Source organism: Phyllostomus discolor, chromosome 6 (assembly GCF_004126475.2).
Source record: "Phyllostomus discolor isolate MPI-MPIP mPhyDis1 chromosome 6, mPhyDis1.pri.v3, whole genome shotgun sequence".
Lineage (NCBI taxonomy): Eukaryota > Metazoa > Chordata > Mammalia > Chiroptera > Phyllostomidae > Phyllostomus > Phyllostomus discolor.
In genome coordinates, this window is record NC_040908.2 from 15,384,969 (window position 1) to 15,404,800 (window position 19,832).

Sequence of the window (19,832 nt, forward strand, 5' to 3'; positions counted from 1 at the left end):
GACATGCTGCCGCAGCACAAAGAAATGTGTTTTCCGGGGTCCAGAACAGACCAGCTCACGGTGGTGGGACTGACCTCCCCCCGGGGCGTGGGGCTACACGCTGCAGGGTGTGTGCGGGGACGACACGGCCACGACACCCTCCCCTGCAGGCTGTGCCCGTCAGAGCGGTTTGGAGAGCTCCCCGTGGGCGGGACGGCTGTGTGGTCAGACCTGATTCCCACCTCTCAGCTGACACTGAAGTTGCATCTGGCCCGGCCACGTGGGCAAATGTTGAAAGATTCCTAATCAGCCCCTTTACATTCAGCATCTATCAGTGGTTCCAAGCAGTTTGGAGGCTAGAGGGTTGAGACAGAAGGAAGGCTGGGACCCGTCGTAGCTGAGAACTCAGCGTTACTTCCTGTCCCCTTTCTTGGTTCCAAAAGGCTGCTGGGGCCAAGAGGGAATGTAGTTGTCAAGGCTCTGAGCCTCTGAAGCGTGCGGAGCACCGTTCTAAGGAGCAGTTAGAGCCCTGCGGACAGGAGCGCTTCTCCGCGTGCCCTGAAAGACCAGAGGGAGGCTGGCAGCCCGTGGGAAAGCTGGTGGGAGCCAGTGGGGTCCACACTGGGGAGTAGCCCTGAACATTAGCTGGCCCCAGGAGCCCGGGGCCTGAGGGAAAGAACTCTCCCAGTTGGCACATTTTTCAGTTTTAAAAATTACCACTCTCAGTCATCAGGCTCACGATGATGCCCTCACTTTGAGCTACAAGTGCTGTGGCCAGGCATGGGTTGGCAGCGGCACTCAGCAGGGTCCTTCCAGTGGGACATGGGTGCCCCAGAGCCATGTCCTTCCTGCCCTAAGCCCGTGGCCCCAGAAGTCACGGAGGACCCTCTGGGGCTGGCTTGTGCTGTCACTGGTTTCTGGCTCGTACTCAGATCCTGCTCAGCCTTTACCACGTGCCTCTGTTTCACAGACAGGATTGTTGCTTGAGTTCAGATGAGGTAATTTTGAAAGCATATTATCAAATACCAAGTATGAAGGTAGTTTAGTTTATGTACTCATTCAACAACTGCTAATCCTTACTAGGTGCAGGCCGCGGTCCCGGGCGCCCCAGGCCTCCGGGTAAGCAGGCGCTATTCTGTAGATCTTTGTGGAATTGATGTGACGCAGGAGCTCATTCTAATGTGTTCATGCAGCTATGAGATGCCAGTGGGGGAGGGGAAGAAAGGAGACAAACGTGGTTTGAGTTCTTACCGTGTACCTGGCACTGTTGCCTCACAACGACCCCATCGGTCCTGTGGGTCCATTGGAGAGAGAACACAGTACACAGAGACTCAGGAAGTCACTGCCCAAGACACACAGGTACTAAGCGACAGAGCTGTATCCGAATGCGGTTCTCTCCGACTCCAGCATCCACGTCCTCACCTCCGAACAGGCGGGAGTGGGTGTAGGGTGTTCTCCTTGCCAGAGAATGCATGACTCCAGCAGGTTCCCACCTGATCCACTTTTCTTCTCCCAAGGATCCCCCACATCAATGACCCAGGCCAAACCCAAGCCAAAAATGCCACTCCCCGACTCTAGACCAGGAAGCTGGAACCACGTGAAATCAAAGCAGAATGAGGCTCCATTACCACAAGCCAAACCTAGTGCTCACAAGCGCAGGGGTTTCGGGGAAACAGCAGCCTCTGGCGCACCCTCAAAACCCCTTCCATGGTGAGCCACTGCGAGAAAGACCTCATCCCCGCGGTGTGCTCGGGCAGGGGGCAGGCAGCCCTTCAGGCACACAGCTACCAGCAAGGACTCAGAGTCGTTTGAGGGACCTGCTGGTTTCCCCAGAGGATCCAGCTTTTTGAAATAAAATTGTAGATGATTCCATGGGCCCCCCTGGCCCTGCCCCCATCCTGAGGCCTCCCTCGCCTGTAACTCCTCGGAGAAGAGGATGACCACGGAGCCTTTGTCCTTGGTTCTCAGCTCAGCATCCATGTGTCCTGTTCTGAAGTTGAGTGCCAAGTGTTTACTCTAATAAAGGACAGGGAAGAAGAAGAAGAAGAACTAAAGAAGTTACGGTCTGGCTTGGTCTCATGACCGGTCCCCCTGTTGGCAGTCATTCCCTGGACTTCAGAACGGACTTAGGAGAGAAAGAAGCCAGTCAGTCCTTCAGCAGGACACCGGGGCATTTCTGTGGACACCGAAGCCTCTGGTATCCGCGCCAGAGGTGGGGAATCGAAAGAGCTGCCTTGAAAGCTGGGCGGACCCAGGGCTCCAGAGCCGGCGACCCCCAAGGAGCATCCGCCCGCAGTGCTCAGGGTGGCAGCCTGGCCTCGGAGCCCAGAGCGCGTGAGGGAGGCCTCCGCGGCCCCTCCCCCCAGTTCTCGAGGCCCCTCTGAACCTCGGCAGGCACGAGCTGCCAAGCCCTACCCAAGGCTGACCACAGAAGCAAGTGGCGTGCACACTAGAGAAACCAGCCAGCGACCCCAGACCACTTCGGTAGGACTGATGTGTTCAAGACGGCGAAAGCGAGGCCCGTGGGTGGGAGTTTCCAGGGGACAGATCTCAGTTCAGGAGAAGGGAGCACACTGTAACTTAAAAATGCCTTTAGGCGTTGAGCTGTCCCTTATGAAAGACACTCAGGCAGACACTCAGGCAGAGGTTGGGGGCTGGCCCCTGTTAGGACACGCCCTGTGTTGGACGAGTTGCTAAGACCGTGAGTGTCTGGTTAGCACCGAATGCGGGGCTCAGCGGTCCATGCCGTGGCGCTTCAGAGGCAGGACGAGGGACTGGGCTGGGGTGGCGGCGGCAGACCCTGTGGAGGGCTGGATGCTCACACCAGGCCTCGAGCGTGGGTAGGTGTGGGGCAGATAGGAAGACCCCCAACACGTTGCGTGGTTCAGGAAAGTACCCTTAGCCCGCAAAGTGAAGGGACTCCCACTTAGCTGGCTCCCATAGTTGCAAAGGGGAATTAATTACTGTTTGTGATACACTTTAAGATTCCCTCGATGAAAGACCTTGTATAAATGCAAATTATTATTATTGTCATTAAAGGTGCTAGATGTCTGGCCTGCAGGAGAACGCCCTGTTTTAGCCCTGAGAGGAGAGAGGTCGGACCCCAGGCAGAGAGTTCACTCTGGTTGCCCCAGAGCGATGGCAGGAAGGAGGAGCTGGCCCAGGAGGGCTTGGCCTGTGGAAACTGTGGAGGTGAAGCCATCGACGCCGGAGCAGGGTCAGCACGAGCTCCCTGCTCTGATCCGTCCCTGGGCCCCTGCAGGAAGCAGCCCTTTTCTAGCACAGGAGCTAACCCCGAATGAGTGGGTTTGGGTTGTCCGGTGCTCTGAAGGATGGAAGGAAGGTGGCTGGGATGGATGTTGGCCATCCGTCCTCGAGGCCCCCTCTGGAGACAGAGGAGGATGCACAGGAACTGCACACATACAATGCCTCTGGCGGCGGCCATCAGGGCTCCTGAGGGCACCCCTGGAGCAAAGCACAGGGGCAGGGTCATTTATTAATTACTGCTGCCACTGCAGAAACTGCCTCCAGCCAAAGTGGTTGGATTGATACCAAAGCAATAATAAGAGTAGTGGACAACAGTATATTAGACCTGGAAGTGAACTTGGAAGCCAGCCCTTCACTTTACAGGGGAGGCCTCTGGGACACAGAGTGGGGAGGTGCTCGCCCAAGGTCGCAGAGCAAGTAAGGAGTGGAGCCAGAGCCACAGCCCCGGCCTCCCCCCCGCTTCCCGTGCGCAGCTCAGCTGTGTTGGGGTCGCAGTACCTGCCGTGGTATGGCACGTGACAGATGCGGGGCTTTTACGTCGCAGGGCCCTTCTGGGGCCCAGTATTCGGAGAACACTTACGGCACCCCCGTGTGCGGCTGCTGCTGCTGCTGGCAGACTGCACGTGCCCTTCACGCTCATCCCCTCCCTCCCTCCCCCCAGACACCCAGCACCGGCCTCGCTCCCCCGGGTGAGTCAGCCCCGTCAGGAAGCAGGTGGCCCAGCAAGAGGGAAGTCGGGGTCATCCCGCTGTCCGCCGCTATCCCAGTCATAGTTCTGCTGAAAAGCCACCCTAAACGGAGAGGGGCAGGGGTACCGGTCCACGCCTCCATCTAGAAGGGGTCGTAAGAACAAGTGCGGGTGTGACAGGAGTTGGCGGTAAACAGCTCTCCAAGTTCACTACCAGACTGTTGGTAATTCCAGTTTTAATGGAGGAAACTGAAAAGTAGCTTAGATGTTTGGGCGGGGGGAGGATCACCACATCAAAGAAAATTTAGATATCACCTATCTCGCTCCATTGTGTAGACGAGGAAACCGAGGAGTGACTCAGTGTCGTGCAGCGAATCGGAAGGCCGAGCCCTGGACCCCCCACTCGCCCGCCGGTGCCCCCCCCCCCCCACCGGCGCTCCCCGCACCGGAAGTCCTGGCCATGTGGAGGGAGTGTGCGCTTGGAGGTCTCGCAGCTCTGGGTCATCAGTAGCCTTGCCACCTGTGAGATGTGTGATCTTCAGAAAGTTGCTTTGCATCTCTGAATGGCAGATTACTCGTCGGCAAAAAGAGAGAGAATAACACCTAACTGGTGGTGGGCCCACCGGAGGAGCAGGAATAAGATCACACACAGATGACAGCAGATCCCACGATGTCTGGCACGTGATAGGCACCTCCCTTCCCTTATACTCCTGGCCTCCAGACTTTCCCGCAGGCCGAGGGGAGACGAGCATTTTACACGCCAACCCAGACTGTGTAACTGAAACAAACGGTCCACAAAAAACTACTCATCCTTGCCACGTGGGATTCACTCTGCTTTTACTGAATTCCATTTCAATGCTGTTCAGGACCCACTGGACTGATTGCATAGCACCCGTGGATCACACCCACCGTGTGAACAAGCCCGTCTGGCACCGTGTGTGGCTGTCATTCATCCGCACTGGGTGTGTTCCCCCCTCCCTTTCTGTAACTGGCACGTGGGGCCACAGAGCTGCCTGTCCACGGCGTGTGTGGGGGCCCTGGGCCTGTGCCGAGTGGAATGGGCCCCGCGGACCAGCAGGGCAGAGTGCCCGCCCCACCCTCCGCAGCGCCCCTCAGCGTGATCGAGAGGACCCTGGAGGTCCTCCGCCTGCCATGGACCTTCCCCACGCCCCCGCCCCGCTCCCAGGGCGGGCCTGGCACTCCAGCAGGGAGGGAGGGCCCCTGGCTTCCTCTCCCGTGGAAGAGTTTCTTTATTTGGAACTGCTGCTTTTCCACCTGTGGGCCCAGAAAGCCAGGCATCTGGGGAGATCACTTCAGCTGCCAGGCAGGGAGATCGGAGTGAAAAGAAGAGGCACTATGGCTGCCCTGGCTGCCCCTCCCCTAGGTCTCCAAGGGGTACTTGTGGACACCCAGCTAGGAGGGCGAACACCCAGAGTGCTGGAGTGCCCGCACGCTGTGCCCCAAAGGCAGCTGGCTGTGGGAGGCGTGAGCTGCAGCCTCTCAATGCCGAGGTCCAGGGGAGAAACCAGATTCACAGCCAGGCAAACAACACTCAAAAGCCCCAGGGAGACTCTCTGGGAAGGGGAGGATGGTTTCACCCCCAAAGAGCTGATCTCCTGAGCGGTCTGTCAGTCCTTGGTGGGCCTGGCGCTTTCCTGTGGAGGCCACTGCCTGGCAGTGCTGAGCAGAAGCCTCGAGGCACCTCTCCGCCCGAGTGGGACTTGGGTGCTGGACCCCACACTGGCCAGGACCCCACACTGGCCAGGACCCACACTCGGCTCTGCTGGGACCCTGAGCACTTCCTCTTTGAGGTCCATCCTTTGGTTTTTCCCCTTTGGCTGACTAAGAAGGAGAAGGTAGTCCGTGATCTCGGCAGTGACTCACCAGCACCAGCAGGCGACCACCTTCTCCCCGGCAGTCCACGGCAGGTGGGCTGCAGGAGCAGAGGGCTTGAGGTTCCCCACCGCCAAGGTACCTGGAGGCACACCTGGCAGGTGTAGATGGGGAAGCAGAGTGAGCGCTGGGCTGCGGATCTGCTCTGGGGCCCCAGGCCCCACCGTGCTTCTTAGTTCCCTGCACCTACTATCTGGCCTCGGCCCAGCCAGGTGCGCGCCATCATCTCGGCTGACCCCTCACCCCAGGACCCAGCCTTTCTCAGTGGCCACACTGTCACCGCCTCCTCCTCCCAGCCTCTCATAAGGTACGTTCATGATGGAAATAGCATCAGCCTGAGAGTAAGGAGACAGGGAAGACTGGCTCAGACCCTGGTGCTGGCCCTGGGGCCGGCCCTGGGGCCTTAGGTCAGCCCTTGGGGGGCCCTCATTCATTCATTCATTCATTCATTCATGCACCAACTTGACATTGTCCTGCTGGGGAGCCCCGAGGGAGGTGAGCACCAGGGGCTCTAAGGCCGAACCCTCCCCGAACCCTGGCCTCAGGGAGCTCACAGGGAAGACCTGTGCTAACCGCCGGCACTGTTGTACGCAGTATTAGAGAGACCGTCGACTCCTCTGGCCCTCAGCTCTCCCTTCTCTGTAATGATTGGACGATGTGAACTCTGAGGTTTCTTTCTGTTACAAAACTCTATAATTCTGAAGTTCATCTTTAAATAAGCCAGATATTTCCATTTGCTTGAGAAATACTTGCTGAGCTGCTGTGCGTTGGGCAATATACTGGAAGGTAGGGTGCAGAGGTGGGGAGCGTGGCGACGGGCCTTGTCATGAAGGAGCCTTCGCTGGGGGGTGGGAGAACGGCTGGGACACGGCAGACACATGCGCTCAGAGATGGAGCCCGGAGGAGTGGGGCAGCCCCGGGGCCGGGGAGGCTCGGGAGGCTGCGAGGGCGGCCCTGGCCCTCCCTCTCACTTGGCCAGCCGGCCCCCTCCTGCCCTCCTCCCCCCTCTCGTGCACTCCACCGTTAGTGTCCAGGGAGCAGAGCTGCCAGCAGCCCCTGGGAGCAAGGCCCGGCCCCTGCAGCTGCAGAAGCCGGCTGCAAGCAGCTCGGGCCCAGAGGAACTGGCCGGGCTCCAGGGGGCCTCCTTGGAGTGCCTCAGGAGGAGAGGACTACTAGGTAATTTTGATCATTTTAGAAAAGCATTTAAAAATACCCTATGATTTAGATGAAGCCAGATTTTCATCCCGATACTTTGATGTCTAGAAATGGATCCCAGTTGGTTGAAGTCCTCCGAAACAGCTTTTGATTTAATTCAACACATACCGAGACTACGGCCTCAGACACATCACAGGCGAGGAGCCCGAGCCGTGTAAGGCACAGTCTAGACACCGGCCTCGGCATCTCAGACGCGAGGCCGGCCGTGGCCGGGCCTGACGTCGGCGGCCCCGTGTGCCGTGGAATTCAGCAGAGGGGGATGGATTCCAGCTGAGTACAAGGGCCATTCCCTGGCACTGAGCTTTGATAGTTTGTTCTCAGAATGATATCAAACCTCTGCATCGCACGTGTGTTGATTTTCTCATTTTGCAAGTTTGGGCCCCCTAAAAACGAACCGAGCCTGCTCAGGGGGTGGCAAGTGTAGGGAGACTTGGTGTGTCAGCCGGTCACAAGCTCTCATCTGTTCCTGAGGCCGGGCTGACACGGCCCGGGGCACGGCTGCAAAAAAGCGCCCATCGGGCCAGGTCTGCGCGGGGGGCCTCCGGAGGGTTTGGGGGGACGGGCGCCGAAGGAGAACCGGTCTCTTTGTGGAGATCCTGTTCCCAGGATGACCCCTGTGACATGCGGAGAGTAACCCCAGATGAGTCACTATTTACAGTGGCCGCTCAGGACAATGCGGACGGGGCAAGACCACGCGGAGTCATTAGCAGGCCGGGACTTACACTATTCACGGAGCTGCTGGGTTTCTCAGACCGCAGTCGGTTTTCATACGGGTGATTGAAAACACGTGCCCGTTGGAGTCACCGCTGCAGGAGGAAACTGGAAAAAGAAATGAGCCTTAGATGTTTTGGAACTTGCCTCCATTTGCCAGAATGAAATCTGACTTGATTTATATGTTCTCGTTTTCCTGACAACGAGGGTCGTGTCCCTGAACCGCTTCTCCCGCCCGCCCCTCCCCGCCACCACGTCGGCCTGACTCTGGCAGACAGCAGCAGGCTCATCTCGTGATCGCCCGGAGAGAAGCATTTTTTAATTCCAGAGAGAGTCTACTCTTGGTCCCGTTTTGGAAGATGGCGATTGTTTAGGCTCTTGCAAAATAAAAAGCCCTAAGTGAGGGAGGCTAGAGGCAGCGAGACCACAGGCCCCCTCCACGTGGCCACGCTCCTGTAGGCAGATGTGCTGCAGGGGCGCCGGGGCCAGAATGACCCTGGGCAGGTGTCTTCACTAACCCGAGAAGCTCGCTCTCCCACTGGCAAAACGGGAGCGTGGCGCCGCTGCGCTGCCCAGAACGCACTTCTGTGAGCCCAGCCGTGCGCACAGCCTGCCCGGGTTTACCCTTCCCTCCGCCCGGGGTCCCCGGCCCCTTCCCGCTGTGGAGCCTGTTGTTGGTTTCACTTTCTTAAAGCTTTTTTGATTCTGATTTTCAGATTGTGTGGATTTTTATTTTCTTGAAAAGCCCCTCTTAATTAAGAACTGTGCTGCCAGTAGGGAAAACCCCTGTCGATGGGACCTTTTGAACAAAGATTTCTAGCAGCCTCCCCACAAGGCCTTTGGGGAGGTTCCTGATGGCCCCTGTCGTAGCCCTCTGAGGTGCTGCCAGAGCCCCTTCCCCAGGTCACGCGGACTACTGAGTTTCTCACGCACCGTCGCCCCGTCTCCCGGGCAGACCGCGAGCTTCCAGACTGCGGGCCTCCTCTGGAGGTGGGGGGCAGAGGGAGGGCGGAGAGCGGCAGGCCGCCCCCCACCCCATGAACTGCCCGTGGCACTCCACAGTGCCCGTCACTAACCCTGTCCCGTTTGTGAAACGGTGTCCCAGAAAATGACAGCCGCCACCACCCACGTACAACATGCTGGACCCCGGGTTCGGCTAGTGCCCTGATGTAACAGATGAAGGATCAAGACACAGTGAGGTCAGATGGCTTACTCAAGGTCACATGGATATCTTAGAACCATAACTGGGCGGCACTTAGAGATCGTCAAGTGTAAATCTTCTTGTTGCAGGTGAAGAAACCCAGCCCCAGTTTCTGGTGACATGACAAGCCAGGGCCTGGACTGGAACCCACTCTTCTGCCCCATGGTTCAGTGTGCTTCCCACTTCCCCACTTTCTCCCCTTTATGGGACATGCTGCCCTGGACAGAAAAAGATCTGTGTGAGGCCAGTTTCAATACCCCCATCATGGGTAGTCAGAACCCCAAGATTCTTTTTTGTTTAATTTTTATGTATTGATTTTAGAGAGGTAAGTGGAGAGAGAGAGAAACATCAATTTGTTGTTTCACTTATTGATGCATTCATTGGTTGATTCTTATATGTGCCCTGAACGGGGATCGAACCTGCAACTTGGACAATGCTCGAACCAACTGAGCCACCCAGTCAGGGCAGAGCCCCATGATTCTTCAACGTTCTCGGCTTCAGCCTCTTCCCTGACTGAGCCTGTGAACAGAGCCTCCCACCGGAGCACACCTGCCATCTTGGACGTGCCGGGCCTGTGGGTGCCACTCACTGCAGAGCTCGTCCTTAGATGCCATAGATGTCACCAGCAGCTCCGGACTGGATTTCAAGAGATGCACAGTGTCCCAGTGACTTTGGCTGGATGTTCCTCCCTGAGGTTGGCCATCCCTGAGGCTGGCCATCCCTGAGCCTCCAACCGCCAGCTCCATATAAGTGCAGAGTGACCCAGGAAGCCACAGGGAAAGAATAAACTGAGGGCAGTGGCCCTGGGACCTGTCTTTCCACACAGGGTCCATCTGTCCCCTCAGATGCATGGCCTCACCCTCTCAGACCCCGCTTGGCGACAGTCAACATCTGTTGATCGTCCGTTATGACAGGCACTTGGACCATCTCGTGTAGTCCCCGTGAGGGTCACCCTTTAAGCTTTTCTCCGTAGAGTGGATGGAACTAAAGCTAAAGAGGGGAGCTGCTTGCCCCAGTGATAGCACCAGTGAGGAGCAGGGCCCAGCCTGGAGCCCAGGGGAGGTGGGCTCCAGCACCCTGACCACGCTACCTGTCCTCCACAGCCTGCCGCCTGCGGGGCCCACTTTGTACGTGAGCCCAGAGCAGACAAGAGATTCACCTCCGGACCCGAGATCCAGAGGAGTAGACCCTCTGAGCACCCGAGTCCCCCGCCCCCTGCTCTGCCCGGGCTCTGAGGCCGGGCGGGAAGCCAGTGCTGCTCCCATTCATGGAAAACCCACTGGCCGCAGCCCGGGACCCGTTCTTTCAGTTCCCTTCTCCCAGCCCGAGACCCTGGGACTGGCCCGGGTTCTGATTGTATAGAATCGGAGCAAAGGCACCCAGCTCAGTGGAGAGGGTCAGAGCCCCACTTTGTCCCGTGGCACCCTGAGCTCCAACTGTCTGAAAGTGAGCTCCCTGCCAGTGTGAGGAGAGTGAGGGGCCCGGCTGGCCGCCGTGGCCGGCTCCTGGGAGGTGAGGGGTCCTTCCCTCCCCACCCTGCATCACACACTTTGTCTTTGGGTTGAAGAGTTTTTAAAAGGTGACGGAACTAGTGCCTGTGGCAAGATATGCTCCTGGAAGCTGTCCATTTTCTCCAACACAAAAGTGAAATAAGTGAAAATAGCACTTTAGGAAAATCTCCCCATGGGTGGCAGCCGTTGTCATTTTGTCTGCCCCCCTCCTCCCCCGCCCGTGACCGGCCTCCTGAGGACCGCCGAGAGGTGACCGCCTGCAGGGGCCGGTGGCATCGTGCCTGGGAACAGCACTTCTCCACGCGGCTTCCCCTCCAGGTCACGCAGTCGGCCCTGGCAGGGGAAGCCCAGGGCAGAGCAGGAAACTTCAGAACTTTCTGAAGGAGGAAAGAGCCTGCTGTCGGGCATACTCCCTGTCACCAAGACCTTTCGGTCTCAGGAGCCTCACTGCTGCAGCCCCTTCCCCAGAGGTTTCCAAGGAAAAACTAAGCTGCTCTTTCCTCCTTCACGTCGTCTCTTGCGAGCGTCACGTCACGGTGGGCTTGTCCCCCCTCCTTACCATGGGGAAACAGAGCTCAGGGCGCCTGACTCTGGGCCCAGGGCACTGTGTACCCGGTCACAGCCCCCCTCCCCGAGAGGACCACTGAGGCGTGGTGCAGTGGGCGTGGCAGGGCTCTGGGGTCTTAAGTCTCAGAGGAAGTTCGGCTGGCTCAGGACCATGTTGAGCAAGATGTGGGTGAAAGAGGGGGCTTTGTCTTTCTTTCTCACTGATTATTGGCATGAAGCTTGAGAGTGGCCTGTGTTTTCTTCTTCAGTACCTGAATACTACATCTGCCTGCTGTCTGGGGTTGCTGTCTCCCGCTTCTCGAACAGCATGTAACAGGCAGGCCTACATGGCCCGCTCCTGGCACATGGTGGCCTTTGGTGGTCACCTTCACTACAGCCCAAGAGGCCCCGCCGAGCGCCGTCTGCGGGCAGGCCTGTGGGGCCCCGAGAACGGCTCGCTGTCTGCTTCCCAGGGCTGGCAGCAGCCCGGCAAGTGAGACCTGTGCGCGTGGGACAGATGCCCGGGAGACACTGTGTCTACGTGCAGGGAGGGGGAGAACCCTGGTGACCGGGGAAGATTTGGTGAGGACAAGGGAGTCTGGCCCGAGCGTGAGTTAGGCCCGGAGGTGAAACACGGCGTGTGCGAGGGAAGAGCAAGTGGCCGGATGGTGTGGGGCGGGGGGCACATGCTGGGTCGTGCACGGGCTTCAGGGGGTCTGGGACATCCCCCCGTTGCAAGTAACATCTCGGTGGAGAGACTTACCAGCAGCTTTTCTGGGAGGAGATCCTCAGCTTCCTTAGCTTCTCAAAGTGGGGGCAGGGGAGGGCACAGGTGGGGCCAGAAGGGGAAGAGCACCGAGTGCCCGGCTACGAGTGGGGGCAGTGAAGGGGCCGGCCCTCGGAGGGGACGTACCTAGCTGAGGCGGGAAGGTGAAGTGAACCTGTGTCCAGGTGAGAAACGGGCTTCTGCAGCCGTGGTTGCAGAGCAACAAGGCCGAGAGCCAGAGGGTGTCAGGAAGGAGAGAGGACATCGGGGAGGAAGAGGGAGAGCCTGCAGGGCAAACCCCCCATGGGGGTTTAGGGAGAAGTGGGAACGGGGTGCCGTCACAGAAGTACAAATGGGCCAAAGCACTTCCAATGCCAAGCGCTGAGGGACACTTCATCTGGAACAAACACTGGTTTCAGCGACAGAGGGACGGTCCGGTCACAGGGCCTAGAAGTCTGGGAGGGAAATGAGGGCTGGGGCTCTCTGCGGAGGGTGGTGTCAGCCTGAGAGGAGCACGCTGAGCGGGGGGCAGGGGTGGGGGGCCGCGGGTGTGGGGGGGGCGTCCCTCTGAGTGAGAGTGGGGAAGGAGACCGAGGTGTGGTGTCACAGAGGAGCGCTTCCAGCAGGGGCGGGGGCCAACATTTCAGTGCCGCCGAGGGCCGCGGAGCCCAGGACTGAGAAAGCCAGAGCGAAGGGGTGAAATTCCAATACCAGTTTCCGTGGACTGGGTGTCGAGGGAGGGGAGGCGGTCAGGGGTCACCCGTAATGGCACTGCACTATGACCTGGGGTGGCCCCGGCCCACTGAGTTGCTGCAGGACACCTATTTGGGTTTTCAAGACCCCCAAGCACCTCTTCTCCCCCCTCACTGCTTCGGCACCGCTGCCTGCTGTCTTCCAGTTAGCTCCTCCCTCTTCTGTCCGGGGCTCCTGCTCTCCTGGGGCCTGGAGCCCAGGCCTCTCAGAACTGCAGCCCAAATAGGATGGGCTGCGGAGGCTCTCCCGAGCGAGGTGCACGAGGCCTTTGCAGCACTGGTGACAAGTCTTGGTGGCCCTCCCTACAGGTCATGTCACAGTGCTGGGTGGGCCGCTCATGGACAGGTGTGACTTCTCTGCCCTTGTAAGAGTCAGGGGCAGAGGAGGGAGAAGCAGGAGGCAGGCCCAGGTGACAAGGGCATGGGCTGCCCACCCGGACCTGTCCAGCTTCCCCCTGCACTTACTGTGTTTAGCTCCAGCTCCCAGCGAACTACCCCCTGCCCCCAAGCCACCGTTCCTGCTGTGCCTTTCTCCTAGAACCCCTGTAATGCCTACTGTACCCCCACCTGCACTGAGCACCCCGGGTTGCTGCCTCATGGCCCCTCCGTAAGTTCCCTGACCACCTCAATTGGTGTTATGTGCGTGTCTGTCTCCTCTAAACCAAGATCTCCCGGGTGGCAGGTGCCACATCTGTGTCATCTCACAGCCCCAGGCACCTCACAGAGTGGTTGCACAGAGCCGGCCCCCGTCCTGATACGTGTGTAGACCCCGCTTCTACAGATTCGAATCTGGGTGCCAGAGAAGCCCAACAGCAGGCAGGTCTGCCCTAGACCCCGTCTTTGACAGGGCAAGATTCTCTTGACACCCCCCCCCGCCCCGGCTTGCTTTCCAGGACACCAGGCTACATAGTCAAGGTCTGTCCAGAAGGTCTCCAGCCATGTACTGGGAGAAATAGAGACCATTTATTGAAAAAGATACAAGAAACATTGTACATAGGACAATGATACCTCAGTCCCCTTCAAAGTAGGCACCTTGGGACCTCACACAGTTCTCCCAGTCTCCATCAGCTGTCTGTCATGTGTTCCTGAATCTCATCGACAGTCTGAAATCTCTTCCCTTTCAAAGGTGATTTTAGTTTTGGGAAAACCCAGAAGTTGCAGGACCCCGAATCTGGTCTGTAGGGGGCTGAGTCACCTGGGTGATTTGATCATGCAAAAAACTCTGCATGAGACGTGATGTATGAGTGGGCGCATTGTCATGATGAAGCTGCCAATCACCATTTGTCCATAGCTGCGGCCTTCTGAATCATCTGAATAGTTTCTGTGGAGGACTGTTCAAGCTTCATGGAAAATTTGATGCAGATTCATTGTTCTACTTGTTCATTCATTTTCACTGTGATGGCCACACAGCGCACATGCTCACTCAGTGGCATCTACCGCCCCCACTGACTAGTACAGTGAAGTCGTCATTGTTCATTCCAGCCCTCTCTCCTCAGCTGCCGGGTTACATCGATGTTGCACAAACTGTTCTCGTTATATTAACAGTGGCTGGGCTTTTTCTGGACAGACCTCATACGTTTGAAAATAATTGGAGACCATGGGTCACTTAGAAATCCTTTTTATTAAAACCTCTTTGTCTGCATGAAGTCACAGGTCCAATCGAGTAAAAAGTGCAGCCCTCTCGATATCCCAGATCACCACGACGACTGGGTAGTTGGCCTGGGCAGTCTCTGGCTTGGAGTGTGAACAGGCTTGTCTTTGGCCTGGGAAACAGCGGGCGGAGCCTGAATGCTGATGTCTAATGGCAGCTGGCAGCCAGGAAGGGCTTCGTACAGGCCCTTGAAATATCCATGCGAGATAGCACAACAGTGAAGTGCGTGAACCTCCCTTGGAAAAATCCAGAAAGCTTTGCATCAGCAGGAAGGAAAATCCAACCCGAGATGCACGAACAATAAATAACAACTGTTCTGAGTTAGGTTGAAAGCTCTGAGTTGCACTTTTTTCGAGTTGTTTGTGCTAACCACAATTTTTTTCTCCCCCCTCTTTCCCACCAGGGCTTATTTCAAAACCTTTGTCCCTCAGTTCCAGGAGGCAGCCTTCGCCAACGGAAAGCTCTAGGAAACTCCAGTCTTGAGAGGTGGCCAGCCAGACTGCTCTGTCCACACGCGTGTCAGTACCCAGGGCCACTTCCTGGAAGCCACTGGGAATGTCTTCACGGCCGCGCTGTGCTCACACAGCAGCTTCGCGAGCCCCGTCTGGAACCCACGCCCGAGCTGGCCGGTGGTAACCCGTCCTCGAGCCCCCCCCGCCTCTGGCCGCTCCCTCTTTGTTTGCTTCAGTGTGTTTCTGAGTTGGAAGAAATAAAGTCACAAAAGCCATGACGCAGTGTTTTTCCAGGGAAAGTAAGACATCATAAGTGCACACACCCTTGTTCTTTGTCTCGAAGACCTCTTTTAAGTTTTAAGACCAAACCCTCCTTTGCCTTTTCCACCCCCTGAAACTAGTGTCTTACGTGCGTGCGTGTGTATGTGTTTCATTTACACCCCGGCGTTTCCCATTCGGGGTAGTTCCTCTGCTGGAAAAGGCGCTGCCTGAGTGAAACTGGCCGACGTGCACCGTGTCGGCCGTCCCCTCCGCCAGGCCCCAGGCTGGAGCTCAGAACAACGGGGTACCAGCGCCTCCCCCCCACAGCTCCCTGTGCGTGCGCCATGTGCACAGCCTGGCCCGGCCCTGCAGGGCCCAGCACCGTCTTTAAAGCTTGCTGCCTGCATCGGTGAACCCGCCCCTCTCCCCTCTCCCCCCTCCCCCCTCGCTAGGCAGACCGGAGAGCTGCGGGGGCATTTGCAGCCCCGCAGGAACGGTTCCTGAAAGACACAAGGGGGCCCCGAGGGTCACCGCTGGCCTGGCACGTATGTGATATCCGGGCTCGGGCCTGGCAGGCCTTCAGCCACCAGGAACAGAGCTGAGGAAGACACCATGTGTCCTAAATGGATGGATTAGTGGAGTTGGGTGGGGTCTCAGGGGTCTTCTTGTTTCCCACCCCCAGCTCCTCCCCCCACCACCCTTAGTGTGTGGAGGAGAAAGCTGAGGCCGGAGAGCTACAGAAAATCTCCCAGTGGAGGGGCGGTAGAGCTGGGAGCCGGGAGCCAGGCCTCGGTGCCATCGCACGACCTTTTAACGCCCACCAGCTGACTGCAGCCAGCTTGGCGGCTCTGCAGGGTCCATAGTTCAGCTCAGCGTCGCCCCAGCCCGGAGGCTTTCGCCGAAAGGAAGTGGGACCCACACACGTCGGGGAGAGACGCAAGCAGCTGACCCAAGTTGCCCGTGCGGCTCCTTGGACTCACCTGCTTCCTATTTCGAGGGGAAGCACGAGGCCTGCTCTGGCCTCTCACTGTCCCCGGAGTTCCCCTTGTGGCCCTTGCAGCCAGTTTCACCATGTGAGCCTGGGAGGGAACCAGCTCCGTCCTTTGTGGGGCCCGGTGAGGAGGAATGCCTCTCCTTCCCGTGTTCTCTGCACCCAGGGACGTACGTGCCCAGGGGGCCGGAGCAGAGCTCCAGCAGATGCCCGGCGTGGTGACATGCTGGACAGCTGCCCAGGGTACTTTCACTGCACGCGTACTTTGTCCCCAGCCCCGACACCTTGGGAATTCCCATGGCAGGGAATAGTCCGGTGTCCTGTGTCCACACCCCAGCTCCGCCATTAGCTGGCTGGGTGGCCTTGAGTAAGCCCTTGCTCTATTACACAAGGACTCGGCTCATCAGAACTCCCCAGGAGCTGTTCAGAGGACTCCTGCCCTGGGCCCCACTGCGGGCCTACGGGTTGAGAGCTCACTAGCCGGGGCTCAGGCATCTGGAGCCTGGTAACACTCCCCAGGTGGTTCTGTTGAGTAGGTGGCTGTGACCCCCTCAGCCCGCTGCCTGCCCCCTCTGCCTCAGAGCCCCTGTGTGCCAGGCTCCACTCTCTCTGCCCCGTGACACCGTCATTTAGGAGTGCTTGCCTCCCTCCGCCTGTGGAGGGGCTTGCAGTCGGTGCGCCGCCTAGAGAGCCAAGAACTGACCGAGTCAGGGTTCACTTCGTTCCCAGTAGGGGTTTCCAGCTCCAGTCCTAGCAGAGGAAGTCGTGGGATGGGGTGCCGTCACGTATCCTAGACCCTTGGCAGGTCAAACAACCAGTCTGTACTGACAGCCGTCAGCAGTGGGCCTCGTGACCTGGGAGTGGCCCTCCTGCCCCTGCCGACCTCTAGGGGTCCACTTACGCTCGGGCTGGCCAGACCGTTGGGGCTTCCGCCCGCCCATCTGCAGCGGACGCACAGTCGAACTGGAAGTGAAGTGCCGTCGCACGCTGCATCTCAGCGCGTCTCCGCGGCAGGCCTGTGAAGTGGCGAGCGGGGAGGATCGCCCTGTTCCACAGGCGAGGGAACAAGATCAGAGAGGTTAAGTGAGTGCCCCATGACCACCAGCCAGCCTGTATCAGGTCAGGTGAGGTCAGGCGAGGACTCCACCCAGGCTCCTGGCTGGAGATCCAACGCCATTTTTCGTGTAGGTCCATGACTGCACTAAACTGAGGCTCATTTTGTCTTTCCCAGTAAAGGCTGATGTACTATGTGTATATAAGCTTGTGAGTGTGGAGATAATGTGATTTTTAAAAAGACGTTCAGCCCCCTCCACACAGGGGGAGGGTTTGGACTGACTTTCTTAGGGGAAACCAAACAGTGGAAGGGGTGATAGCAACTTCATATTTCAGATGCCTGGGACTCAGAACCGGCACTTGTGAGATTTCATCTCGGTCCCGACAGCGACAGAAGCAAGTGGCGCTTGTAAATGAGCGACAGTCACCCGTATATGTTTAACCACTCCTTTCAGTTCGGCCTGTCATCGAGCGTCGTCCTGGACACCGAGTGCAGCCCAGGACTAATTAGCAAATGGCCATAAAGTGCTTTGAAGATGAAAAGTGCCACATATGAGAGCACATTGTTATTACCTCGTAAATCCTGTCCCCGGCTCACACAGCCCTTGTAATTTCGGTGAATCTTCAGCTCAGCGCAGCTCGGGGGAAGGACGCAGATATGTTTACTAATAATACCCGGATGTGACGGGGGCGTCTGCCGGGGGCCCGGGCAGGCGGCACAGAGACCTGGCCATCGGTGTCCAGCCTGCTCCCTGCCGCTCGACTGGCAGCCCGGGGGGCGCCCCACCCCGACCTGCGGGCAGGTGGCGCTCCGTCAGAGAGAGCCCACCGTCTTCTGGGGTGAACCGGAAAGAGGATGAGCCCGAGGAGGTGAGAGACTTATATTTGAATCCCGGCTCTGCCCACGGAGTGCCTGGTAAACACTGAACAAGCAGTTCTGCGGCCGGCGGTTTAAAGCAGGAGGGGCCCTCGTTTGTACTGTTCACCAGTTTCCAGTGTGTCAACACTCCCAGTGTGTCAACACTCCCGCCGTGGCCCATTTCAGGCCCCGAAGGAGAGGTCGCCGGTCATAGACAGGGGAAGAGCAGGGAGGGTCACCGTGGTGGGAGCCTTGCCAGGGGAGTGGGCTCCAGTTTGGGTCTTGGCTGAATCCCCCTGAGTTTTGTTCTCCTCGTCTGTAAAATAGGGAGCAGGCAGCATGTGCCTCCCGGGTTGTGGAAATTAAGCAAGAAAAGTACCTACAGCACCAGGTAGGGTGCTTGGCACGCAGACACGTTTGCCGGACGGTGGAGGTTATTGCTGCAGACCGGAGAGAAGCGTCTGACATTGGCCTTGGCCGTCTTCTGAAACGTCAGAATGCCCCTGCTAGAAGGTCCTGCCCGTGACTGTGGCCTTTGGAACAGTGGCCCTGTCTGGTGCACTGGGAAGACAAAAGAATGAGTCATCTCGATTTTAACGACTGAGAGATTAGCTGTTTCAGTGGGAGTTCCCAGCAACCCCCCCCCATAAACACACACACGCACCCCCACCGGGTCTCGCTCCAACTCTCAGCAGGACTTGAGAGCAAACAACCCACTGACCTGCTTATTCACCCGGGCCCGTGCTTCCCCACAGGCAGAAAAATCAGAACGGCGCTGGTCACTTTTGCTTCTGACTCAGTTTCAGTTCCTGATGGCTACACACTCTCGTTTTGGGGTCACAGCCTCGCCAGAGAAACCACCACATTCAGATTGCCTCTCGCCGGGGCCTCTGGGCAGAACTAGCGCCCAACCTGCCCCGGCGCACGGGGACGGGCTGCATTCTTAAGAACGGCATCCCGTGGCAAGATGGCATTGAATTCTATTAATGGCATCATAATTAATTCATTGGTGCTTTTTAAAACGAAAACAAGAGAAGAAACATCAGCTTTTGTTTGGGCATCCGTAGGGCCTGCGCACAGTGCCAGGAGAGTAAAAGCTGGGCGAGCAGACCAGATGTCGCAGAGAAGTGGGGTGGGGGGTGGTGGTGGTGATGGCGGCTCTTTCCGAGCTGTGAGTGGCACTCCATACTAGCTACTCCTTGTATGGTCTCTTTTATAATCCTCAAAACAACTAAAGGAGGGTTGGTGTCATCATCCCCCTTTCATAGAGAAAGCAACCGTGCCTCCAAGACATTGGATGAATGACCAAGGGACAGGCAGCCGGTATATTCACTTGTCATCTGTCCTGCCTTCTCTCCCTTCCCTCTCTTTCTTCTTCCTTCCCTCCCATCTCCCTTCCCTCCCTCCTCATCTTTATTACACAAGGGAAGGGCAGCCAGGTCCTCCTGTTTCTTCCTGCTCACCTTCTCCAGCTTCCCCCAGTGAGAAGATAGGTAATCGGCATCTCCTCTGTACAAGGCCCTGCATAAGAAGTGCACACCCTTGTTTTGGTTACTGTCAGTGGGAGGCGAGGGGCGTGGCACTGCTGGGACAGGCTGAGCTCGGGGGGAGCAGGAGCCAGGCCCCAGAGTGTGGGGCCCAAGGCCGGACGTCCCCACGGGGTCCGGCTTCTGTGGTCTGCCTGCACCCAGCTAAGGCAGACTTTGCAGCCACCCTTGTCTGAGCAGACAGTCCTGCTCCACGGCCATGCGCATATACATGAACACTCGTGATTTTCAGATGGTTGAGCCAGGACTTCAAAGCTTGCGTCATATTCTCAGGTTAAAGTGCAAAACACACTTGGTTGAAATAATGGCCCATTATCTGAGGAAAACAAAATAAAAATAGTTGTCGTGATGATGAAAGCAAATTGCCGAGGTATTACCCAAGGCAGTGGGGCCCAGGACCTGACTCCGGGCCACACGTGGGATGGCTCCCGGGGGTGTTTCCTCACCGAGCTCGAGGTTCCCGCATGCGCGCCTCCATTCTCCTCTGCC

At 57.8% G+C, this 19,832-nt stretch overlaps 1 protein-coding gene across 2 annotated transcripts in view; it reads left to right on the top strand.

The window, feature by feature from the left end:
* Positions 1 to 14,908, top strand: part of BABAM2 (BRISC and BRCA1 A complex member 2) — a 329,882-nt gene extending 314,974 nt beyond the window's left edge. For both annotated transcript variants that reach the window (XM_028516209.2, XM_036027790.1), the window contains one exon: positions 14,584 to 14,908. In XM_028516209.2, coding sequence (XP_028372010.1) covers positions 14,584 to 14,647 — 64 coding nt within the window. In that variant the 3' untranslated portion in view covers positions 14,648 to 14,908. The remainder of the gene's footprint in view (positions 1 to 14,583) is intronic.
* Positions 14,909 to 19,832: the final 4,924 nt, after the last annotated feature.